The following is a 26700-nucleotide window of genomic DNA, read 5'->3' on the forward strand; positions in this document are numbered from 1 at the left end:
ATTGCATTTTACACAACTGGGTTTTAAATTTTTTTTAAATATAGCAATAGTATACTCGTTTTAAAGATAAAAAACGCTCGTTTTTTTGGTGCAATTTTTATAAAAAAATAATGTCGTATGAAAGAGTTATTAACGTTTAAAAATGGGGGGAGGGGGAATTGGAGGAGAGAGAAACTATTGGATTGGATTGACTAGAATGCCCCTAAAGAAACTCACGCGCCTCTTTTCTTCTCTTCAATTTCTCTGATTTAATCTTAGCCCTTGATTAACTAAATGGATGGTCAAGATCACTTCCTAGCCTTCCTATTGTATCTCCACCCTTAAATTACATTCACATAAATTTTAGAGATTGAAAAGTTTATATTAAATTGAGATTTTCGAATAAGGTCTAATTTTTTTATCTTACACAGAGCTATTTTTTTATAATTTTCGGAGACGAACTTGATAAGATTTGTAATAAAATTTAATTACCCAAAGTGTAGTTTAATAGAAAACCATAGTGACTTTTCAAAATCATATATATAAGACATTAAAAAATCAAACACCTAATTAAGCCATGTGTTTACATGATTGAAAACGTGACGGCTCAAACTCTAATATTATATTTTTCTCTAAACGCCAACGTATTCTTCAAATGAGTTACTAGCAAAATTTACTATGTCGGGATACACTCGTCTTCCGAACCGGAGAAAACCCTCATTTAGTACCAAAGCCGGTGAACACTCGCCCGAAGGCACGATAGTGCGGTGAGGTAAAACCCGCTCAGTTTAAGGATCGAACTAGCGATCGCCGCCTACTCGCCTAGTCTCTCATCATCATCATCATGTGTCGCAGAAAGTAAATGCTAGGGGCAAGAATTAAACATGGGTTACTTGGAACACTACATCTCCCCCTTACCACTCTACCACTAACTCATTGACACTCTAATATCATTTTATTCAATCGTATAATTACGTGTACTCTTTAAACGTTAACACTACTACAAAATAGAGCATAAGACGGTGTTCAATATTTGGTTTAGACGGTGTTATTAAAATAACACCGTCTTAAAATCAATTCCTCACATGACCGTTGTGCAAATCCAATTAAAATATTCAAAAAAATTCCATAAAACACCGTCTTATGCTTCAACACCGTCTTATGGTTACATACGCACCCTTTAGACGGTGTTCCCTTTGAACACCGTCTTATATGCTCATGCTTTAGACGGTGTTATTTTAATAACCCCGTCTTAAAATCAAATCCTCACATGACCGTTACACCAACCCAATTAAAATAATCAACAAAATTCCATACAACACCGTCTTATGCTTAAACCCCGTCTTATGTGTACATAGCACCCTTTAGACGGTGTTACCTTTGAACACCGTCTTATATACTGTCAAATTCAAAACGCAGACTCTTCAACAACCCACCAAATCTTCATCTTTCTTCCAACTTTCTCACCTTCTTCATTCTCTCATCTTCTTCATCCAACTTTCTCACCTTCTTCACTTAATTTCATCATTAAGAAGCTTTTAAAGCTTTAAGGTTAGTTTCTTTTTTCTTTACATATGTTACTTAATGTTTTTTAGTTTTATAAATAGTTTTAAATGTGTTTAGTTATATGTTGTTTTTTGTTAGAAATTGAAGTTGTCTTTTGTTTTTCTAAGGCATTAATGTATTTTATATGTGTTTAACATTGTTATAATTTATTTTCAGTGATATATGAAAATTTTCTATCTTAATTTACATATAGATGTTATATATTTACATTTACATATAGGTATATATATATATTTAGGTAACCCTTTAGAATTACCCGTCCAAAATTTATCTAATAGAGATAAATTTTGGATTGTCCCGTTCGGGACTGCTTTTTGAATATTCTATCTCATTTAGGATATGTATACATTTTAACGAACTGTCATTTAAGAAAAGATCGGTTGGTATTTCCTCTACTCTCACGGGTTTGCGGTTTTTCGCATACTTGGGGAGTTAAGGGGAAATGCTGCCGATTTTTTCTTAAATGTCGTCTCGTTAAAATGTGTACTTCTGAGATAGAATATTCAAAAAGTGGGTTAGGATTCACCTCCTTAGAAAACCGGTTTACATCATACGTATACGCTCATATCATTTTTTTGTTTATTTGAATTTTCAGATGGATCGCGATTGGATGTACTACCGAAATCGTACAGATGAAATATATATAATGGGTGTTCAAAGTTTTCTTAAGGCCGCCGAAGCTCATCGCGTGAATATGGGAGATCGATTAATATTTTGTCCCTGTGCATCGTGTACGAATTTTCAAAAATTTGATATCAAAGAAATAAACTTTCATTTGTTTAGATATGGTTTTATGCCTGGATATACTTGTTGGTCAAAGCATGGGGAATCTCTTGCTAATCGTAGCACATCGTCTTTCAAAATAGACAATGACAAAAAGGATAATAAAGAACAATATATTGATCACGAAAAATTCACTTTAAATGACGACAAAGACAACTTCAATGACATGTATAATGATTTAGAGACTAATATTGGTGATGATGAGCAAGAAAAATTAAGAAAATTACTTGAAGATGAGGAAAAACCGTTATATGCTGGTTGTAAGAAATACTCGAAACTAAGTGCTGTTTTGAGATTGTCTACCCTAAAGTCAACATACGGATGGAGTGATAAGAGTTTCACAGATTTATTAGTGTTATTAAATGACATGCTTCCAGAAGGCAATGAGTTACCACTTTCGTTATACCAAGCAAAAAAAATGATGTGCCCGATGGGATTGGAAGTTGAAAGAATACATGCATGTCCAAATGATTGTATGTTGTATAGAAACGAGTTCAAAAATGATCATACATGTTTTAACTGTGGCGCATCAAGGTATAAGCGTAAAAGCAATACAGATGAAGTTGACGATGATGTGACAAAAAATGGACCACCAGCTAAAATGTTGTGGTATTTTCCTATTATACCAAGACTGAAACGATTATTTGCAAACGAGAAGGAATCAAAATTGTTGCGTTGGCATTCAGATGACCGTATTAATGATGGAAAACTAAGACATGTGGCAGATTCACCTCAGTGGAGAACTATTGATTATATGTATCCTGATTTTGGTAACGAGATCAGAAACATACGGTTTGGGCTTAGTTCGGACGGGATCAACCCTTTTGGAAACATGAGTAGCCGTCTAATAAGACTTGAGGTATAAGTCGGTGTTCAAACTCTGAACACCGTCTAATAAGACTTGAGGTATAAGCCGGTGTTCAAACTCTGAACACCGTCTAATAAGTCATGAATTTTAAGCCAGTGTTCAAACTGAACACCGTCTAAAAAGATATGACTTTAAACCAGTGTGATTTAAGACGGTGTTGAAAACACCGTCTTAAAACCCATTTCACCCCGTCTTATGCTCTATTTTGTAGTAGTGTAAATAATTCTAAAACTTTTGGTCTAACAACTTTTGACTATTGGTTGATTCGTATGCATGACACGTGGTAACAAAAATTGAAGGTTTTAAAATTAATTGGACCCTAACCACACAATTATATTATTTTCCCTTTTATATGACAAGCATATTGGTCGGTAACGGTTACCAAATTAATAATAGATTACGAGGGACAAGATTTATTATATTAAAACACTGAGATAAGCCACGTAGAAAAGACCTAATTACATAGAACTAAAGAAGCAACATACGCCTGATTAGTTGTTAAGTTTGAAACCCATAAAAGGTGGACCACAAACATAGGTTGACAAATATGTGTAACAAAGTGTATGCACACCAAGCAAAACATGGTTTACATGGTCTATACTCTATAGATACATGACATCCACATATGTATTTAAGTATTTAACAAAGTATAAAGGTTTACATATGTACAATTAAAATAAAAAAGTATGCACGTATATATTAAAATACTCGTTGTATAATGGCCAACAAGGCAACAAAGGTGGTATCAGGGCCGGCCCGTTAGTGTAACTGGGCTAGGCGACGACTTAGAGCCTCCGAAAAAATAGGGCCTCTAAAATTAAAAAAATAAATCTTTATTTATAAAAAAATATATTAGAGAGTAACTTGAAACACCCATTTCCATAAAAGGTTAAATCGTCATAAAATTTGAAGTTTCATACCGTAACAAATTTTTTTTACCAAAATACCCTTATGGTTAAATATAAAATTCGTAGCCATCAAAGCGTTTCATGCAACATTTGTTCAAACTACCAAACCATAACTACCAATTTAACTTACTTACAAAAGACATTAAGTATAAAAGTGGCATTTACAACCCAAAAGAGTTTTGACCCGTTTGACATTAAACATAACCGGAAGCACATAGATATTTACGGTTATATTTGTTAACATTAATACAAGGGTAGTCTAGTGGTAAGAACAAGATTTGGTTTTTGTAGAGGGCTGGGTTCGAATCCCACCTGCTACCCATTTTCAAAATTATTAATCACCTCACTCACTCTTTTAATAAAGGGTTATAAATACATCTTTTTTAATTACCTCTCTTAATTTAATAAGCTAAAATATTTTGTCCACACAATTTTTAACATGATACGTCCATGTAAAATTTTATTTAAAAAAAAAAAACCGTTTCTAACTAATAACAATAGTATACTTCAAATAAGTAGCATGTTTTAATTCCTTTCACACGTAATGTAAGTTGTTATTTGTTAGATTAAACTGTTTTGACCAACTTAGATTTGATTTATGTATTAGATCCCAACATTATTTGATTATGGAAATCATCTAGTTTATATAAAGGTTAAGTGCTTTATAAGTTTCTTCCTAATATATTTCATATCAGATACAAACCGAAATTACAAGTCTAAAAAAATTAAAAAGGGCCTCGAATTTTTAATTCGCTTTGGGCCCCCAAAACTCTAAGACCGGCCGTGGGTGGTATCTATATATATTAATAAATGAGATGATTTGGGCTATGTGTCCTTGAATGGTGGAGCCATTTTGCTGATGTGGCATCCATTGGTTTAGTGAACCTTGATTTTGGGAGGGAAATTGTCTAATTCTCTATACACAAACGACATTTGACAATACACAAACCAAAAAGTTAATTTGGACGCGGGATCCGTTTCTGAATCGGGTCTGAAACTGGATTTGGGTCGCATATTAAACACGCTTCTTCTCTTAAACCTTGGAAACCCTAATTCATTCTTTCAGTTTCTCTCTCTCTGGCTTCACTCTACATCGTCTTCAAATTCAAACTTGGATCTATGATCGCCTTCTTCATTCTTCTGATCATCTTTGTTTCTACATCATTTACAACGAGCAGGTATGTGAACAACATCAATGTTTCAAAGAATCAATTTAGGGTTTTAACTAATTTCTCAATCACGATTTCAAATCTCAAAGACCATCTGGAATCTAAAAAAAATCTTCATTTATTATTGATTTTATTATAGAAAAATTTGTTTTTAGGGTTTTAGGTTTTCTTTTTCACCTTTTGTTGTTGATTTAATTATAAAATAATCAGATCTAAAGATGTGAACAATGGAATTTATAATTCCCCTTTTGTTCTTTGCTTTTAGGTTTTGCGAATTGGTGTTGTTTAATGATGTGGCATACGGAATGTTATTAGTTTTATGTTTCTCTGAGTTGACTGATTTTTGAGAGCTTCTGGTTATCAATCAATCTGTTTCAATGCAATATGTAAGCGATATTAGGTGTTGCGAATTGGTGTTGTTAAATGATGTGGCGTACGGAATGTGTTTAATTTATTGTTTATGTGATGTGAGTGATTTTTGAAGAGTATGTGTGGTTGTTGGTGACAGATATGCGTTGGATGTTAACGTGGAGAGAGCGGAGGATGTGATCACGTATAAAAGAGTTTTGCAGGTGGCTGAAGATCCTGTTATTAGACCTGCATTTGATCCAAGTTAATTCAAGTATTTACTTAATGGCTTCTCTAACTGTTTTCTTTTCATTTTGCAGACACCAGAAGCTCATTCAAAGATTTGGGAAACACTTAGGTAATTTTTTATACATCAACCAACTCTGCGACTGCCGTAAATATCATGCATTTTGCATATTTTTTAATCATTTTTATCTGTACAGCTTCGTTAATCATGCATTTTGCATATTTTTTTTTTATCATTTTTATCTGTACAACTTGGTTAATCTTAGTTTATTTGTGATGGTATGCATAAAATTATCTCAATATGATATGATATATTTTTTAAACTAAATATTGATATGTACTGGTTTCTTTTAATTTTTACATTCCACATATTATGGCTCTTTTTTTAAACATATAATTTGTTCTGAGAAACCCTTCATGTAAATAGGACCCATAGAGACTAGAATTGAAGTACCAAGTTGCATAAAGAAACATTAAGAACTGAATTGGATGTAAAAATCAAATCAAACTCATTATATTCGGAAAAAGATACAACGAGTTGTTAAGAGTGATTTTTTTTGTAGCTTGACAGTATGAAGATATTGGGCACTTAGAATCAAGTGATGCTAACGATACTTAGTGTAGGTGTCGTGAAAGCAATGAGTAACCAATTGCTTAGGTGGTGGTATGCCTGTCCACGCTTTCGACTATAGATCACATACCATGTGATTCATCAGACAACTGTACCATATAACATTTGCATTCAAGAGTTATTGGAGTCAGATGAACATGAGAGACGACTCAAGTTCAACCCGACAAGAAATTCAATGATATTTCATAAACCGACTGTTGGTGATTTTTAACTACTGGCGATTTTTTTAATTATGAGTATTGTCGTTTGATAATAGGTCTTTGACTTTGACTTTCCGTTTCAGTTGCAAGTTGGTGTGAATGCCAGTGAGCTTGAGGACCGAATCTTCCAACATTCAGCTGGGTTCAAAGTCTATCAACTTTTCTAAATAAAAATACCAGCTTATGTTCGTTTTTCGTTTTTGGGTAGGTTCTTTTGATCAATAAAGTTCGGGGCTGATAAAACCGAGAAAGAGAAGTTCCAACGAGAGGAATGGTTCGGTCACATGCTACGATTCAGAAACGATGCGATTATTATATTGAGTATTATATGCCTCCAGCTTCCTTTTGAACTGACGTATGCACATTGGTATGAGATCATTGGATCTGATATGATAAAGTAAGCATGTGATTTTATGTAAAAAAAACTTTAATGCTACTGGAAATCAATTTGGTTAAGATTTAAGATTTTATTTCAGGTTTGGGTTAATGGCAATTTACCTATTTGCCATTCAATACTTCACACAAATTGGGGGGGAGGTGTTAGTGAAGTTAATAAAGCGTGAAAAAAACGAGAGCTCTGAATATAGGGCTAACACTTTGATTTACAAGGTCAGAACCAAACTTCGTATTCTTTTTAATTCTCTCTGATTAACTATATTAATATATAGTTAATACTATATTAATACATAGTTAATAGTTAATGTAGGTGATAACGTTAATGTAGGTGGTTGTATGCATCTCCACTCTTTCGACTATAGATCACATACCATGTGATTCATCAGCCAACTGTTCCACATAACATTTGCATTCAAGAGTTATTGGAGTTAGTTGAACATGAGAGACGGGTCAAGTTCAACCCGACAAGAAATTCAACGATGTTTCATCTCCCGATTGTTGGTGCTTTTAACTACTCGCCATTTTTTGTAATTATGAGTATTGTCGTTTGATAATATGTCTTTGACTTTGACTTTCCATTTCAGTTGCAAGCTGGTGTCAATGCCGGTGAGCTTGAGGACTGAATCTTCGAACATTCAGTTGGGTTCAAAAGTCTATCAACTTTCTAAATATAAATACCAGCTTATGTTCGTTGTTCGTTTTTTGGGTAGGTTCTTTTGATCAATAAAGTTCGGGGCTGATAAACCGAGAAAGAGAAGTTCCAACGAGAGGAATGGTTCGGTCGCATGCTACGATTCAGAAATGATGCGATTATTATATTCAGTATTATATGCCTCCAGCTTCCTTTTGAACTGGCGTATGCACATTTGTACGAGATCATTGGATCCGATATCATAAGGTAAGCATGTGATTTTATGTAAAAAAAATTTAATGCTATTGGAAATCTATTTGGTTAAGATTTAAGATTTTATTTCAGGTTTGGGTTAACGGCAATTTACCTATTTGCCATTCAATATTTCACACAAATTGGGGGGAAGGTGTCGGTGAAGTTAATAAAGCGTGAAAAAAATGAGAGCTCTGAATATAGGGCCAATAGTTTGATTTACAAGGTCAGAACCAAACTTCATATTCTTTTTAATTCTCTCTGATTAACTATATTAATATATAGTTAATACTATGTTAACATATAGTTAATAGTTAATGTAGGTGATAACGTTAAGGTAGGTGGTTATATGCATCTCCACGCTTTTGACTATAGATCACATACCATGTGATTCATCAGCCAACTGTTCCACATAACATTTGCATTCAAGAGTTATTGGAGTCAGTTGAACATGAGCGACAGATCAAGTTCAACCCGGCAAGAAATTCAACGATGTTTCATCACCTGACTGTTGGTGATTTTTAACTACTGGCCATTTTTTTGTAATTATGAGTATTGTCGTTTGATAATAGGTCTTTGACTTTGACTTTCTGTTTCAGTTGCAAGTTGGTGTGAATGCCGATGAGCTTGAGGACTGAATCTTCCAACATTCAGCTGGGTTCAAAAATATATCAACTTTTCTAAATAAAAATACCAGTTTATGTCCGTTGTTCGTTTTTTGGGTAGGTTCTTTTGATCAATAAAGTTTGGGGCTGATAAAACCGAGAAAGAGAAGTTCCAACGAGAGGAATGGTTCGGTCACATGCTACGATTCAGAAACGATGCGATTATTACATTGAGTATTATATGCCTCCAACTTCCTTTTTAACTGGCGTATGCACATTTGTACGAGATCATTGGATCCGATATCATAAAGTAAGCATGTGATTTTATTTAAAAAAAATTAATGCTACTGGAAATCAATTCGGTAGGTCTCTTTGACTTTGGTTTTTATTTTGACCAACATAATGTTTGTTGTAGCTAATAATTGCTTACTTCTCTGTTTGTGAAGAAACAAGAGAAAACGGGAAAAGGGAATGGCAGCCAGAATATCTTATTTTAATTCTAGGGTTGAGAAGGAGTATTTTAAGCCTCTATATTCCGCCAGTGTTGGTGATGAACTCGAAGATGGGCTCTTTGATGGTAACATATTTAAAGAAAATTGTTATAATTAAAAAAAAGATTTGTATATGTTTTAACACTCATACCGATACCGAGCTCATACCTAGGCTGAGCTGACTTAACACTCATCTTAACGCTAAATCTGAAAGTTATATAGTAAAAGTTGTTTTAATTAAGTTGTGTTGTAAATGTTATTTTTTTGCTGTACCTAATAATATGCGTTTGAGGTCGCAAATTATTGTTTTGGAAAGTGGTTTGTGTCAAAATGGGTAATTTTAGTGCTGGTCCAAACGCGTTGGATAAAGCCATTCCTCAGACGCCATTTTATCCATTTCTTGACTTGCATTAACTAATTCGCATTAGTATCACTGTTATTATAATTATCCAACATTTTTAATAGACGGTTTTAACACAATTTATGCATGCCTTTAACCAGTTTTCTTTTTTTGGTTAAATATTATAACTCCACCCATTTGACCCGTTAGTGATTAAACATAACATGTTTTTTTAGTTGGTCAAATTGGGTAGATTTGAAATTATAAAAGGAAAATATCCATCATACCACGATTTTCTAATTATATGCAATACATTTTTCATTCGTTTACTTTTTATTCGTTAATAGCTGAATGACTAATCATGAATGTGTTTTTTTTTATCTTCTTCGTTTTTGTGAATAGTCATGAATGGATTCAACCTGTGTAACTCAAGTTTCTAACTTGATCTCCTCTTTGGCGTCATAGTAGTTGGTACTAATACTCGCATTGTAATAAACATAACATATTTTAGTTTTTTATTATTATTTTTTTAATTTTTATAAAGTGTTATACTCATTGGTATATATATGTCTATATTTAGGTGGGATAATGGGCTGGTACTGAAGATGGAGCTACTATTATGCACAACATGGTTGTTGAAGGGTAAGTAGTCATGAACACCCTTAAGTTGGATTAGTAGCTAAAATGGTAATGATGATTGGTTAATCTATATGGCAGGTCGTCAAGCGCTGGTTCCATGAACATAGTAGTTGGTACTAATACTCGCATTGTAATAATCATAACATATTTTAGTTTTTTATTATTATTTTTTTAATTTTTATAAAGTGTTATGCTCACTGGTATATATATGTCTATATTTAGGTGGGATAATGGGCTGGTACTGAAGATGGAGCTACTATTATGCACAACATGGTTGTTGAAGGGTAAGTAGTCATGAACACCCTTAAGTTGGATTAGTAGCTAAAATGGTAATGATGATTGGTTAATCTATATGGCAGGTCGTCAAGCGCTGGTTCCATGAACATAGTAGTTGGTACTAATACTCGCATTGTAATAATCATAACATATTTTAGTTTTTTATTATTATTTTTTTAATTTTTATAAAGTGTTATGCTCATTGGTATATATATGTCTATATTTAGGTGGGATAATGGGCTGGTACTGAAGATGGAGCTACTATTATGCACAACATGGTTGTTGAAGGGTAAGTAGTCATGAACACCCTTAAGTTGGATTAGTAGCTAAAATGGTAATGATGATTGGTTAATCTATATGGCAGGTCGTCAAGCGCTGGTTCCATGAACATAGTGCACACACTGGTCCAGCAGTTGCAACAGGGAATTACACAACGATATGGGTGTACCTACTGGTGCCCACACTTGGAGTCCTGGCTGGAGCAGGTGTCTACACATTGATCAAACTTCAAACAGGTGAGCAACCACGTTAAGCTTGAAGCTTCAGTTGTAAATGCTTTGATCTTCTGTTTTGAGTGTGGTTTGATGCCAATAAAACAGGAAGTAATGTTGTGTCCCTCCACATCTGGTGTGGAATATAAGTTACCTGTGATTTGTTTTTTTATGGTTTGGCTTTTGCGTTGATTGTTTCAATAAAGAAAAACATATGTATTTAGTTACATAATACTATTAATAATACCTAAATGGTTAATAAACAAAGATTTTTCCTTTAAAATCTTATCTTTTTGTATTTAGTTACTATTACTAATATGATTTGTATATTTATATGAAGACATTAAGATAATATTTATGCTTATAGACAGTGTTCTTGGAGTTAATTGAGTTTGCGGTTTCATGAACATTATCACCACTAAGGTGTGGCCATACAACCACTATGAAGAACGGTTCAGTCTAATTGGCTAAGGTTAGTACTAATGTGCATTGAAACACCACTATACGTTGACTTCACTCAATTTGAACAAATTTTGGCTTTGACCTTTTCTGAGCCTCAACAGAGATGCTGAGATTACGGATCATGGTACCGACGTAATGGATGGTGGTTTGGAGGGTTGATAATGTTGATTGGCGGTCATTGCTAAGATGACGGATAACGATATTGACATAATGGATTGCGGTTTGGAAGGCGGTCAACGTTGATTGACGATTCATCTTTTTTGATGTAAATAAAATTCACACATTTTTTGATTTTTTTCAAACGTTATTCGTCTTTTAAATTATATATATAGTTGTGTTTAACAAATTTTAAATATCTGAATCCGTGAGTATTCATTGGTGATAACTTATCTATTATAAAGAAAAATAAATACGACGTTGTTTGTTCGGCCTATTTGATTCTAATACTCTAAGTTGGCTTTAACTATGCCTATGACTACTAACTATATAGTATATCCTAAATTCAACAGTTCCTTTTCATAGTAGGCATACCATTATTTAATAGTTCATTACTCAATGCCCATTATGATGTTGCCTTTTTATGAAAATACAATGGTTTTACTTACTCAATGTCCATTATGGTGTTGCCTTTTTTATGAACTAATCTTTTGTATTTTGTTCACGAATCAAAATCAAGACCAATCAAAGAAACCAAAATTCCAAACTCTATAAAATAAGTTATAGAAAAAATCAGGTAAACAGGTGCCGCATTTTGTAAACATAGCTAATCATATATTTACTTTGTGACATATCGTATATTTGTGTAATTGTAATGTCGCTCTTTTATTTATTTTAGTTATACAGTCATATATATTTACTTTATATGGAATAATGTTGTGTTATCATTGATAAAAGATATAGTATAAACACCTTAAAAATACCTAACTTAATCCTTTAAAACACTATTTTCTTAAATTTTATTGTCAAAATAAACAAAATGTAATATGATAATAATTAATATATGTTACTTTAATTAATATATCTTGATCATCATGCATTGTACATTATTAAAAAAGGATATTAGATTTAAATAACCCTAACTTTCACCAACTGACTGATAGTGCTCCCAACTTTCGATTTGTATCACACCACTATCAACTTTCAACATATTGGCCGAAAGCACTTCCGAACTAACTAAACCCTAACCCAGTTACTTTTTTGTTGATGTGGAAGTTGTGTGGTGACATGACATTGAAAATAGTTGCACCAAACTTTAGTGAAAATTTAAAACAATATAATAGTCTTGAAATATATATGTTTAAGCATACTGACATGGTGGTTTATAGATTTTCATTGATATCTTTATATAAATAGGTGGTTTATAGATTTTCAATGTGTTTTTAAGTGGGAGAGTTGAAGTTACATGGTAATAGGTAGTATGCTAATTGAGAGACCAGACTTCATTGGTAAGAGGTAATATTTAGTTTTACCAATTTGACATGTTATATATCGACTCATTTATTTATAAAGGGTCAAACTTTTCACATGTGATGGAAGATGCAAAATGAAAAAAAAAATGATAGCATGGAGGTCACTTGAGATGTTATATAAACATTTGTGATTAATAAAATTTAAATATCCAACCCGTGAGTATTCACGGGCGATAACCTAGTTAGACTATATAAGCAACGCGGGATTTACCAAAATTGGAAACTTAATAACTCACACACCAAGTGCTAGTGTGAATTGGGGTTGGTGATTCAATGAGAGAAATAAAATTTTTAGAAGCACCTAAGTTAGGAAAATTATGAGTTCCAAGTTACAAGAAGTAAAAAATGAAATTTATCATTAAAAAAGGTAATGGTATGACAACTGTGATATGGAGAGGGTAAGATATTATAAGTGATAATGATGCAAGTATTTGAAGTAAAAGTACAAGTCACATAAATAACAATTTTATAATTTCTTATATGCATACGAAATTCTGAAGAAACCAAACTTTATTGTTCTTGAGAGAAGAAAATTGGGGAAAAAGTTATTATCTTCCATTTATCAACCTGCTTATATACTATTACAATAAAACGGAACGGAGAACTAACTACTAACGGAAACGTTAACCTACTAACAGAATACTAACAGAACCTACTAACATAACTGATTAACTAATTTTAAATAACCAACACCCCCCTCAAGTTGGAGGGTAGGATAGCCCCAACTTGGACACACAAAAATTGTGTTTTGAGCTTGGAAGACTCTTTGTAAACAGATCAGCCGGTTGATCCTGACTTGCAATATGAGATAAGTGTATAAGACCATCTTGAAGTTTCTCACGAAAAAAGTAGCAATCCAATTCTATATGTCTAGTTCGTTCATGGTAAACCGGATTCTTGGCAATATGGATTGCAGCTTGGCTGTCACATTTCAATGGAATGGGAAGTATAGAAGGGATAGAAAATTCATGAAGTAACCTGGTGAGCCATGTGAGTTCAGCAGTAACCCTTCTCATAGAGCGATACTCAGCTTCAGCTGAACTTAAAGAAACAGTAGCTTGTTTCTTTGATTTCCAAGAAATAAGACTTCCGCCAAGTAAAATGAAATAACCAGTAACAGACTTGCGGGTATTAAGACAAGCAGCCCAGTCTGAATCACAATAGGCTTCCAGCTTAAAATCTTGGGAATCATTAAAAAACAAACCTTGTGATGATGTCCCTTTGACATAATGCAAAGTATGTAGAGCTGCTTCCCAATGAGGTAAGCGTGGTTCTTTCATAAACTGACTTAAAAACTGAACTGCAAAGGCCAAATCAGGTCTTGTATGAGTAAGATAATTGAGTTTTCCAACCAGTCTTCTATGTTGAAGAGGATCATGATATAATGGACCAGTATCATGTGAGAGTTGTAAATTTGCAGGCAAAGGACAAATAGTTACTGATGCATCAAAATCTTGAAATTCTTGTAAAAGATCTTGTGCAAACTTTCTTTGAGTCATAATGGTTCCATGAGGGACTTTTAGAACTCCAATGCCCAGAAAATAATTGAGTGACCCGAGATCTTTGATCTTAAAAGTGGAATGAAGAAAAGACTTTAGGGCTACCATTTCTTCCTCATTATTGCCGGTTAACAAAATATCATCCACATAAACGGCAACATGAACAATAGAAGATCCCATTTGCTTTGAGAACAAAGAATGATCTTTGGAAGATCGAATATATCCTTTTGACCTCAAAGAGTCAGACAATTTGCCATACCATTGTCTAGAAGCCTGCTTAAGGCCATATAAGGATTTCTAAAGTTTGAGAACGTTAGAAGAATCATCAAGAACCATTCCAGGAGGTGGCAACATATAAATCTCTTCATCGAGATATCCATGTAAAAATGCATTATTTACATCCAATTGGTGTAAAATCCAATGCATTTTAGTCGCAGTGGCAATTAAACTTCGAATAGTAGTCATCTTGACTACAGGAGAGAACGTTTCTGTATAATCGATGCCAGCTTGTTGAGTGTCTCCTCTAACTACAAGTCTTGCTTTGCAACGTTCTACGCTGCCATCTGCCTTATACTTCACTTTAGAAACCCATTTGCACTTAATAGGTTTCTTTCCATCAGGAAGAGAAGTGATTATCCAAGTTTGATTAGCATTCAAAGCATCAAATTCCTGTTGCATAGCAGTCTGCCATTCAGGAACAAGAGCAGCTTCTTTATAAGAAGTTGGCTTTTTTATTTGAGTGAGATTGGTGAAAAGATTTTTGTTAGAAACAGGTATATCAGAGGGCTGAAGATGATTGACAGCAGAGAAGGCGGTAGTGATAGTGTGAGGACAAATACAATCAGAATGAGTATTACCAGTGAGAGCTGAATTACAAATGTAATCAGCAAGATAAGAAGGTGCAGTTCTTTGCCTTTCAGATCTCCTTAAATTTTCTCATGAAGACTGAGAAGGATTAATAGAAGGCATATCAGAAGGTGTTGAACTAGAATTAGGATCAATAGGGTATGGAATAGGATCAAAAAATCAGCACTGACATTAATGGTGGGAAAAATGGTAGAAGACTTGTCTTTGGGAATGGATGGAAAAAGGTTTTCAAAAAATATAACATCCCTAGAAATGAATTGCTGATGGGAAGTGAGATTAAAAAGTCTATAGCCTTTCTTACCCATAGGATAACCAATGAATAAACATGGGATAGCTCTAAGCTGAAATTTGCCGCTTCCTTGTGAAAGTGTTGAAGCATAACATAGACAACCGAAAACTTTTAGGGAGTCATAAAAAGGTGGCTTCCCAAATAAAACTTCATGTGGAGACTTATTTTGAAGCAATTTTGTGGGAAAGAGATTTATTAAATGAGTGGCAGTTAAAATACAATCTCCCCAAAATTTGAGTGGAAGTTTTGATTGGAATAAAAGTGCTCGTGCGGTTTCTAATAAATGTTTATGCTTCCTTTCCACCACTCCATTTTGTTGTGGTGTAGCAACACAAGTGGTTTGGTGAATAATACCTTTGCTAAGAAGATATTGAGCATGATTATTTGCTGTGCCTAATTCCAAAGCATTGTCTGATCTTATGCATTTGATTTTGGTGTGAAATTGAGTCTCGACCATTTGGATGAAATTTTGAAGAACAGAAAAAGCATTACTCTTTGTTGACAGAAGATGGGTCAAAGTAACTCTACTGAAATCATCTACTATGGTTAAAAAAATACTTATAACCATTGTTAGTAGATGTGTTATAAGGTCCCCATACATCAATATGAACAAGATAAAAAATCTTAAGAGTTTTTCTTTTGCTACGGGGAAAAGGCAATTTATGTTGTCTAGCTAGTGGACAAATATCACAACACTCAATTTGATTCATATAATCATGTGGAAAAACAGACAATTGTTTCAACTTGTACAAAGGCAAATTATAACAACCCTCGGTAAAACCAACACCCTTATAATATTTCCGACACCCTAGTATATCTTAAAATGTCCCAATATGTCTTTATACACACCCCGTATGTGAAAACCGAGCCCGAAATACAATATAGCATTAAAAATAAAATTTAAAATCTGATTTTTAAGCTGAGACGGGCCGCATAGGACCCACCTCAACCTTCACGCGGGCAGTATCAAGGCTCAAAACTGACTTCGTTGATTTTTAAGTTAAGGCGGGCCGCGTAAGATCAACAACGCAGCGACACTAGAGGCCGACACGTGTCGACATCGTGGCTAAGCTAGGAGATGACCCGGATCACCTAAACCCTACCCAGGCTAGTATGCGGGCCGCGTAAGCCTCGCTTATCTTTTACGCGGGCCGCGTGAGAGTCCAGTTCAACAAGTATAAATAGAAGGCATCGGATTTCATTTCGAATTCGCTCACAACGTTTCTGTATCTCAAAATTCTGAAATATTAGGCATAGAAAGCTGGTATTATACCCCCTAATTAGCGAGGTTCTGCTCCGTTGTAAGTATTATAACCCCAGTTTCGTATTAGATACGCTGCCCGATTGATTTAGGGTTCCGTAACAACTGTCGTGGTTCTCCCCGACGTAGTTGTTGGAATACCGTCTCGGGGAGGGTATCATTAATATTTTCAAAGGGTTATGATACTAACATACGTACATTTGTATAAATTATAGATTATTCCCAGGAAACCCTTACGCGAAGTCTAAGATAGCAATGTGAGTTTATCCTCTTTTTGTTAACCTTTTTGGAATATTTTACAAAACCTTAATTGTTTTACAATGTGATTAAGCGGTGATTGAGTCTTTGTAGTTCTTCAATTACTGCCGGTATGTTGGGGTTTTGTATACAAAATTTACTACTGCGAGTAGTAAGTCGGGGATGACAGTACGTTACCATTGGACAATGAGTTAGCCAATGTGTAATATGACCCACAAGTCAGGATTGACAGTACTGAATGAGTAATTGTGTAGAAATAAACAATGTGATCGCTCTCAATACTGTTTTAATTAATAAAATGTATCTTGATTAAACTGAGATTCACTCACCAGTATTTCCCATTGACAAATGTTTTTAAAACGCGTTTCAGGTAACATAATGTGACAGCCAATTAGTAAAAAGCCAGCTGGAGAGCACTGAAGGCTTGGAAAAAACGTGGCTATAAAAGTTACCTAATAAACTATGTTTTAAATTCAATAAAATAGGGTTTATCCCTATAAATGTATTGTAATAAGAAACTTGGGTTTTGCACATGTAACTATTAATATTAAATATGGTGGTTTTACTCTGATAAACAGTTCCTAACTACGATCCTGATGTAATTTCCGCTGCCAATTTTAACAAGCTGATACCACCGAAACTCTGAGTTCGCGTCCGCCCGTTCCCGGGACAGATAAGGGATCGGGGGTTGCGACAGAAGGTGGTATCAGAGCCTAGCCACTGGTCTGAGCCAAAGAAGTGTTCTGGTGACACTTAAATTCTAAATTTTGTGTTAGGAAACAAATTATGGAAATACGTGCATAACTGTATTTATTTGTTATGTGTTATTTGACTATTTGTTAGTTTACAGTATGAGTGATCAAGGACCCTCAGACATGAGTCTTTAGTTGTCTGATTCACCTAGGAGTGAAGGTACCTCTTCACAGCCTGCTCTTTCTGGGTATTCTGCTGATCAGGAAGAAGGAATGTTTGCTTTTAAAGCCCAGTCAGAAGAGCCATTCCTCATAAGAAAAGAGGATGGTTCAGTAAGGAAGCCTTTGCACGTAGAAAAAGAATGCGAAAGTTGCAACAGCAAAGAGTTTTAGCAGCCGCTAAGCGAGAGTCAGATGCCCATACACAGGATATGCTTAATAGAAGCCTAGCCAATTTCCATATCCTAACTACAACTGCTGCTGACCCAAGTCTGGAACAACTAGTAGCCCCACAACCACAAAACCCAAACCAACCCATGGAGATAGAAAATCAAGTGGAGATGCATGATTTCAACCCAGAGGAAATACCTAGGATACCTAATCCCTTAGACCCAAATTACGACCCCTGGTGGGACGATAATAGGGACTTTGTACAATGTTACTCGATACAGGAAGACACACCCATACAGAACATAGGAGTCTATCCAGGTATGGACCCTTTAGATCCCTATTACCACAATGAATATATTAGAGAAATCTTAGAAGATCCTTACCAATTTCAGGCACTTTCACCCCCATATCAGGAACCTGCACCCCAGATTCCGTACCCAGTCCTAGAACCTTCACCCCCAATGAGTGCAGAAATTGTCCAAGAACTTAGGACATTTGGTGAGGAAATTTTAGAAAGCAGTGAGAGAATGCGTCAGGTGGGAGAGCGTCTCGTATGGAAATACGATGAACGCAATATGGATTTTTGGATAAATCCATATCCGTGATGTGATGGAGGAAACGATAATAGTAATAATATAATATAATAAAAATAAAATATGTGTGTACGGATGCATATTACTATTAGTGTGATTCTATTTCTGTTGGTATTGTAATTTTTATTTCAGTACTAGTGTGTAATAGACGCATAATAGTATATGGAAATAGAGTAAAAGTCGCAATGATCGACGTTTTTGGCTAGATTGCGTGTTATGTGATTAACTATATTAAATATTATCTTGTGATATTAATATGGGATAAATGTTTAAACTTCAGAGGGACAACGAAGTGAATCAGGAAAACCAGAATGATAATCTGAATAACGAGAATCCGAACAACAATAACAATGGAAACCAAATGGATAATAGTGTCGTTCAACACATAGTGGCACAAGGAATTATAGATGCAATGCCATTTATTATTCAAACGGTTCAAAAAGAGAATAATAAAAGTAAGCATAGCAGTAAGCGACCAACTGAACCTTAACACAGCGTGAACAATGGACCCGTACTTCAGGTGCCCATTCCTAAAAGAAGAAGAACCATGCTATATGGTTGTTCTTACAAAGAATTCTGGTCTTGCAAACCAATAAAATTCTCGGGCAATGAAGGACCCATTGCAGCTTTACGCTGGATAGAGAAGACTGAGGCTGTTCTGAAAATAAGCAAGTGTGCTGAAGAAGATAAGATATTGTTTGCTTCTAATCTATTTAAGAATTCAGCACTCGAATGGTGGAACACTATCCTCTAATCGAGAGGAAGTGATAGAACCTACAATATAGAATGGGAAGAATTTAAGAATAAGGTAGAAAGAAAATTCTGCCCACCTAATGAAAAGGAACAGATAGCAAACAAATTCTTAAATCTTAGGATGACTGGTGTGGATAGTAAAGGATACACTAAGTTATTCTTTGAATACGCTAGAATAGTGCCAACCCTTGCTTCACCTGAACCAGTGTTAATCTCCCGTTATATTTGGGGATTAATTGGGGAAATAAGACATGTAGTCAAGGCAGCTAGACCTCAAACCATAGAAGAAGCTGTAGAACTAGCAAATACCTTGACTGATGAATTAGTTCGTACCCGAGAAGAAGATCAAAGAAGGAACCTAACCCAGAAGCTCACACAAGAATTTCGTTCAGGAAATTTTAATCGTGGGAAAATATAGGTTCTACCTCTACACCTTACTGTAAAAATTGCAAAAGAAAGCATTCAGGAAGATGCTCCATATACTGTAACTTTTTGCAAAATATCGGGACACAAGGAAGAAAACTACAGGAAGAAAGCTAACAACAGGATATGTTACAATTGTGGAGAACAAGGTCATATCAAGCCTAATTGTCCAAAATTAGCTCCGGCTACAAACAACAAGAATACTCAAAATGCTAGAGCATTTGTTCTGACTGCAGATGAAGCCAAGATGATTCTAGATGTCATAGCTGGTACGTTTTTAGTTAATGATATTTTTGCTAAAGTATTATTTGACTCTGGTGCAAACCAAAGTTTTATTAATACATCATTTTGCAAATTCCTAAATCAATCATTGACTAAACTACCACAAGAATGCTTAGTAGAAACAACTAATGGAGAAACCATTAGAATTTCTGAAATCTTGCAGGGAGCAAGCATAGAAATTTTAAATCAGAAATTTATTGCAAACCTTTATCCCATGAATCTGGCAGGATTCCATGTTGTTTTAGGAATGGATTGGTTAATAGCCAATAAAGCCAGTATTTTATGTGATCAAAATTTAATTCAAATAAATTCAGTTAAAGGTAAAATGATCACAAATCTAGAACTACAAAATTTATCTCTGTGATGAAAACTGCAAGTTACATAAGAAAATGATCATTAGTGTATTTGATTTCCATAATCACTAACACTAAAGGAAAGGATTTAAAAGATATTCCAGTAGTATCTCAATTTTTAGATGTATTTCCAGAAGAATTGCCAGGGCAACCTCCAGATAGGGAAGTTGAATTCAGAATTCATTTAATACCAGGAACATCACCAATTGCCAAAGCACCCTATCGTTTGGCACCCGCTGAAATGCAGGAACTGAAGAAACAGTTAGACGGATTGTTAGAAAAAGGATTTATACAGCCAAGCTCATCGCCATGGGGAGCACCGATTTTATTTGTCAAAAAGAAGGACGGATCAATGCGTATATGCATTGACTACCGTGAATTAAACAAAGTCACGATTAAGAATCGGTACCCATTACCGAGAATCGATGATCTGTTCGATCAACTACATGGAGCTCGATTTTTCTCAAAAAACGATTTAAGGTCAGGATATCATCAATTAAAGGTACAGGAAGAGGACATTCCTAAGACCGCATTCAGAACAAGGTATGGCCATTATGAATTTACTGTCATGCCATTTGGTTTAACCAATGCCCCAGCTGCATTTATGGACATGATGAACCGAATATGTAAGCCATATTTGGATAAATTCATAATTGTTTTCATAGATGATATTCTAATTTACTCTAAAAGTAAAGAGGAACATGCAAAGCACTTGCACTTACTTCTAACTCTATTGAGAAAGGAAAATCTTTACACTAAGTTTTCCAAGTGCGAGTTTTGGTTAGAACAGGTACAATTTCTTGGACATTTAGTTAACCATGAAGGAATTCATGTGGATCCAACAAAGATCGAGGCGATAACCAAATGGAAAACCCCTGAGTCACCAACCGAGGTCAGAAGTTTCTTAGGATTGGCCGGTTATTATAGAAGATTTATTCAAGATTTTTCTAGAATAGCTATTCCCTTAACCAAGTTAACCTGTAAATCCATTAAGTTTAAATGGGGACCAAACTAAGAAGAAGCCTTTAGAATCCTTAAGCAAAGATTAACCCATGCACCCATACTAGCGTTACCAGAAGGAACTGAAAACTTTGTAGTCTATTGTGACGCTTCTAAGTTAGGTTATGGATGTGTGTTAACGCAACGTCAAAAGGTTATAGCTTACGCATCTAGACAGCTTAAGACTCATGAAGAGAATTATTCAACCCATGATCTAGAATTAGGAGCTATAATTTTTGCCCTTAAAATTTGGAGACATTATCTTTATGGTAGTAAGTTTACCATATTCACTGATCATAAGAGTTTAAGGTATGTTTTTGGGCAAAAGGAATTGAATATGAGACAAAGACGTTGGATGGAATTTCTTAGTGATTATGATTGTGATATTCAGTATCATACAGGAAAAGCAAATGTAGTTGCTGATGCTTTAAGCCAAAAGTATCACGAAAAACCAAAAAGGGTACGATCTTTTAAATTATATCTACAAGTAGATTTAAATGATCAGATAAGAGAAGCACAAGAATTAGTAATCAAGGAAGATAGTGAAAAATTAAAAGGTATGCTAAAAGAGTTAGAACAAGGAACAGATGGAATTTGGAGATTCCATAAGAAAAGAATATGGGTACCTAAATTAGGAAACCTACGTCATTGTATATTAGAAGAAGCCCATAAGTCCAAGTAGACGCTACATCCAGGAAGTGATAAAATGTACCAGGATTTAAGGAAAGATTTATGGTGGATAGGAATGAAAAAGGACATAGCAACCTATGTTTCTAAATGTTTAACCTGTTCACAAGTCAAAGCTGAACATCAGAAACCTTCAGGTTTATTGCAACAGTTAGAAATGCCTGTGTGGAAATGGGAATTAATAACAATGGATTTTGTTACTAAATTACCCAAAACAAAGAAAGGAAATGATACAATCTGGGTGATTGTAGATAGGCTAACCAAGTCAGCCCATTTCTTACCAATGAAGGAAACTTTCAGTATGGAACAGTTAGCTAAATTGTATGTAAATGAAATCGTTTCATTACATGGAATACCTTTATCAATTGTTTATGATAGGGATAGCCATTTTACCTCTCATTTTTGGACAAGTTTCCAAAAAGCCATGGGAACCAAGTTAAATCTAAGCACGACTTATCATCCTCAAACAGACAGACAAAGCGAAAGGACAATTCAGACAATGGAAAACATGCTTAGAGCTTGTATAATTGATTTTGGAGGTAATTGGGACGATCACTTACCTTTAATAGAATTTTCTTATAATAACAGTTATGACACAAGTATCAATGCTGCACCTTTCGAAGCACTTTATGGACGTAAGTGCCGAACCCTAGTCTGTTGGGCAGAAATTGGGGAAAAGCAACTATCTGGACCTGAGATAGTACAAGAAACAACCGACAAGATTATTCAAGTCAAGGAACGACTGAAAGCAGCACGTGACCGACAGAAGAGCTATGCCGATAATCGACGCAAGCCATTGGAGTTTCAAGTAGGAGATAAAGTATTATTAAAACTCTCTCCTTGGAAAGGAATAGTAAGATTCATAAAAAGGGGAAAGCTAAGTCCCAGGTATGTTGGACCTTTTGAAATTATTAGAAGAATAGGACCTGTAGCCTATCAGCTACAACTGCCAGAGGAAATGGCAGGAATACATGATATATTTCATATATCTAATCTCAAAAAGTGCTTAGCTTATGAATCGCTAATAGTACCTCTTAAGGATATAGAGGTAAATGAACAACTCAAGTTTGTAGAAAGGCCTCTACAGATTGAAGATAGAAAGGTGAAGAATCTCAAGCACAAGAGATTAGTTCTGGTCAAAGTGAAGTGGGACTCCAAAAGAGGACCTGAGTACACATGGGAGCTTGAATCTGAAATGCAAAGGAAATATCCGCATTTGTTCCAGTAGATCTCGAGGACGAGCTCTAAAACAAGGTGGTGAGGATGTAACAACCCTCAGTAAAACCAACACCCTTATAATATTTCCGACACCCTAGTATATCTTAAAATGTCCCAATATGTCTTTATATACACCCCGTATGTGAAAACCGAGCCCGAAATACAATAAAGCATTAAAAATAAAATTTAAAATCTGATTTTTAAGCTGAGGCGGGCCGCGTAGGACCCACCTCAACCTTCACGCGGGCGGTATTAAGGCTCAAAACTGACTTCGTTGATTTTAAGTTAAGGTGGGCCGCTTAAGACCTCGTTTAAGCTAACGCGGGCCGGGTAAGATCAACAACGCAGCGACACCAGAGGCCTACACATGTCAACATCGAGGCTAAGCTAGGCGATGACCCGGATCACCTAAACCCTACCCGGGCTAGTACGCGGGCCGCGTACGCCCCGCTTATCTTTTACGCGGGCCGCGTGAGAGTCCAGTTCAGCAAGTATAAATAGAAGGCATCGGATTTCATTTCGAATTCGCTCACAACGTTTCTGTATCTCAAAATTCTGAAATATTAGGCATAGAAAGCTGGTATTATACCCCCTAATTAGCGAGGTTCTGCTCCGTTGTAAGTATTATAACCCCAATTTCGTATTAGATACGCTGCCCGATTGATTTAGGGTTCCGTAACAACTGTCGTGGTTCTGCCCGACGTAGTTGTTGGAATACCGTCTCGTGGAGGGTATCATTAATATTTTCAAAGGGTTATGATACTAACCTACGTACATTTGTATAAATTATAGATTATTCCCAGGAAACCCTTACGCGAAGTCTAAGATAGCAATGTGAGTTTATCCTCTTTTTGTTAACCTTTTTGGAATATTTTACAAAACATTAATTGTTTTACAATGTGATTAAGCGGTGATTGAGTCTTTGTAGTTCTTCAATTACTGCCGGTATGTTGGGGTTTTGTATACAAAATTTACTACGGCGAGTAGTAAGTCGGGGATGAAAGTACGTTACCATTGGACAATGAGTTAGCCAATGTGTAATATGACCCACAAGTCAGGATTGACAGTACTGAATGAGTAATTGTGTAGAAATAAACAATGTGATCGCTCTCAATACTGTTTTAATTAATAAAATGTTTCTTTATTAAACTGGGATTCACTCACCAGTATTTCCCATTGACAAATGTTTTTAAAACGCGTTTCAGGTAACATAATGTGACAGCCAATTAGTAAAAAGCCAGCTGGAGAGCACTGAAGGCTTGGAAAAAAAATGTGGCTATAAAAGTTACCTAATAAACGATGTTTTAAATTCAATAAAATAGGGTTTATCCCTATAAATGTATTGTAATAAGAAACTTGGGTTTTGCCCATGTAACTATTAATATTAAATATGGTGGTTTTACTCTGATAAACATTTCCTAACTACGATCCTGATGTAATTTCCGCTGCCAATTTTAACAAGCTGATACCACTGAAACTCTGAGTTCGCGTCCGCCCGTTCCCCGGACAGATAAGGGATCGGGGGTTGCGACACAAATGTCCAAGCCTATTATGCCAAACTGTTCCAGTAACAACAGCATTACTACTGGAAAAATTTATTCTAGAAACAGGAAAAATACTATTGTAAATCATCTCATTTGTCTTGAGGATGTAGAGCCCATCAAGCAGCTTACCAAGAACTAGTGGCCTCTTCAGAGAAGGGCCCTGTAACACACAAGCTCTATTAGAAAATGACACCAGTCCATTTGTGTCATTGCATAGTCTTGGAACGGACAAAAGATTGTGTCTAAACTGTGGAACAAAAAGGACATTTTCTAAAGATAAATCTGGTGACAAATGTACTGTACCAATCCTGGTTGCTGTGATAATACTTCCATTTGGAAGTAAAATCTGAACTGGTTTTATAAGTGCATATGTGTTTGTAAATAACTTTTCATCAAAACACATATGATCATTTGCACCGGTATCTATGATCCATTTAGAATCAGAATTAGACAAAGAGGAGCATGCCATTATACCTGCAAAATTGGCAGATTTGATTGTGGTGACATTTGGTGATTGAAAAGAAGATCTGGAATTTGGATTGGCCAGATGAGTATTGTGCAAGAACTGAATTAACTGATGACACTGATCTGATGTTAGACTTGTTCCAGCATTCATGGCATGAACATCAAACTTATGCATTTCCTCTTTGAAATTGAGATTATCATTTGTGGAAGTAGTACCAGCAAACCGTTTTGGCTTTGTGAATTTAAAATCTTTTGGGAAACCAATTAACCTATAACACTTATTTGTTGCGTGCCCAGGTTTCTTGCAGTTCTCACATATAACCTTTTTTAAATCCCCAGGTTTATTATAGGAATTTCCTTGAGACTGATTTTGAACATGCATAGCTGAAGCTTCCGTAAAGGATTGAGTGGCAGGATGAATTTCCTTTTGTTTTTCATCATGAATTAGTAAGGCATATGCTTGACTAATTGAAGGTAAGGGCTGCATCATTAAGATATTTCCTCTAATAGCATCATAAGTAGAATTTAGCCCCATAAGAAATTGAATTAACCTTTGTTCTTCCTCTCTTTTGACCATTTCTTGATAAGTACCACAAGAACAAGGAGGAATAGTATACAAAGAACTGATTTCATCCCAAATACACTTGATCTTGGTAAAATAAGAAGCTATATTACTATTACCTTGCGAAATTTCACAAAGACTTTTCTGCAGCTGATAGAATTTCGTACCATTGGCTTGCCCATATCTGTCATTTAATTCCTTCCAAAGTTGAGAGGCTGTTTGAACATACAGAACACTTTCACTGATTTCTCTTGCTAATGTGTTTATGATCCAAGAGATCACCATATCATTACAACGTTGCCAGAGATCTGAATTTGAAGAATTTGTAACAGTTCCAGTAACAAACCCTAATTTGTTCTTAGCAGAGAGTGCAATCATCATAGCTCTCTTCCAAGATCCAAAACCTGTTCCATCGAATTGTTTTGAGACCAGAATCATCCCAGGATGATCAGAAGGGTGAAGATATAAGGGATTTGACTCATCAATTGAATTTACAGCTGAATTTGTTTGATTTTCTGGCATTTTGAAAAAAAAAATTGAGAATTAAACGGATGAAATTGAGACGAGAAAGTAGAAAATCGATCAGAGAATCGACTGAGAACTGTGAAAGAAAGATCGAATTGCAGTTTGAAATCAGAGATGGAGCAGAATCTTCTGCTCTGATACCATATTGTTCTTGAGAGAAGAAAATTGGGGAAAAAGTTATTATCTTCCATTTATCAACCTACTTATATACTATTACAATAAAACGGAACGGAGAACTAACTACTAACGGAAACGTTAACCTACTAACAGAATAATAACAGAACCTACTA

General features: G+C 35.1%; 2 protein-coding genes and 3 long non-coding RNA genes across 6 annotated transcripts; 3 read left to right on the top strand and 2 right to left on the bottom strand.

The window, feature by feature from the left end:
- Positions 1 to 5785: 5785 nt before the first annotated feature.
- LOC110864006 lies at positions 5786 to 6688 on the top strand. Its single transcript, XR_004861334.1, has 3 exons — positions 5786 to 5845; positions 5942 to 5979; positions 6431 to 6688. It is a non-coding gene; the product is annotated as an uncharacterized LOC110864006 (long non-coding RNA).
- A 46-nt stretch (positions 6689 to 6734) lies between these two features.
- Positions 6735 to 8147, top strand: LOC110864007. Of its 2 annotated transcripts, none has more exons than XR_004861335.1 (6): positions 6735 to 7095; positions 7175 to 7307; positions 7423 to 7595; positions 7679 to 7732; positions 7805 to 7992; positions 8071 to 8147. It is a non-coding gene; the product is annotated as an uncharacterized LOC110864007 (long non-coding RNA). The 2 variants fall into 2 exon arrangements; XR_004861336.1 differs by having other exon boundaries at positions 7423 to 7591.
- A 453-nt stretch (positions 8148 to 8600) lies between these two features.
- On the top strand, positions 8601 to 10181 carry LOC110864008. Its single transcript, XR_004861337.1, has 5 exons — positions 8601 to 8892; positions 9029 to 9159; positions 9816 to 9884; positions 9994 to 10055; positions 10131 to 10181. It is a non-coding gene; the product is annotated as an uncharacterized LOC110864008 (long non-coding RNA).
- Positions 10182 to 13448: 3267 nt separating this feature from the next.
- LOC110944785 (uncharacterized mitochondrial protein AtMg00810-like) lies at positions 13449 to 14429 on the bottom strand. The gene has a single exon (XM_022186432.1). It carries the CDS (start codon positions 14427 to 14429, stop codon positions 13449 to 13451), a length of 981 nt encoding a protein of 326 aa, XP_022042124.1.
- A 10240-nt stretch (positions 14430 to 24669) lies between these two features.
- Positions 24670 to 26569, bottom strand: LOC118479895. The gene is made up of 2 exons (XM_035974759.1): positions 25333 to 26569; positions 24670 to 25018 (listed from the first exon to the last, which is right to left on the bottom strand). Exons 1-2 carry the CDS (start codon positions 26405 to 26407, stop codon positions 24984 to 24986), a joined length of 1110 nt encoding a protein of 369 aa, XP_035830652.1. The 5' UTR covers positions 26408 to 26569; the 3' UTR covers positions 24670 to 24983.
- Positions 26570 to 26700: the final 131 nt, after the last annotated feature.

This window comes from Helianthus annuus, chromosome 6 (assembly GCF_002127325.2).
Source record: "Helianthus annuus cultivar XRQ/B chromosome 6, HanXRQr2.0-SUNRISE, whole genome shotgun sequence".
In the NCBI taxonomy this organism is placed as follows: Eukaryota; Viridiplantae; Streptophyta; class Magnoliopsida; order Asterales; family Asteraceae; genus Helianthus; species Helianthus annuus.

Coding starts and splice junctions, on each gene's coding strand:
- LOC110944785 (XM_022186432.1), bottom strand. CDS start 14,429: ATGGGATCTTCTATTGTTCATGTTGCCGTTTATGTGGATGATATTTTG.
- LOC118479895 (XM_035974759.1), bottom strand. CDS start 26,407: ATGCCAGAAAATCAAACAAATTCAGCTGTAAATTCAATTGATGAGTCA. Junction 25,019..25,332: donor CAAATCTGCCAATTTTGCAG/GTATAATGGCAT, acceptor TGTGTGTTACAG/GGCCCTTCTCTGAAGAGGCC.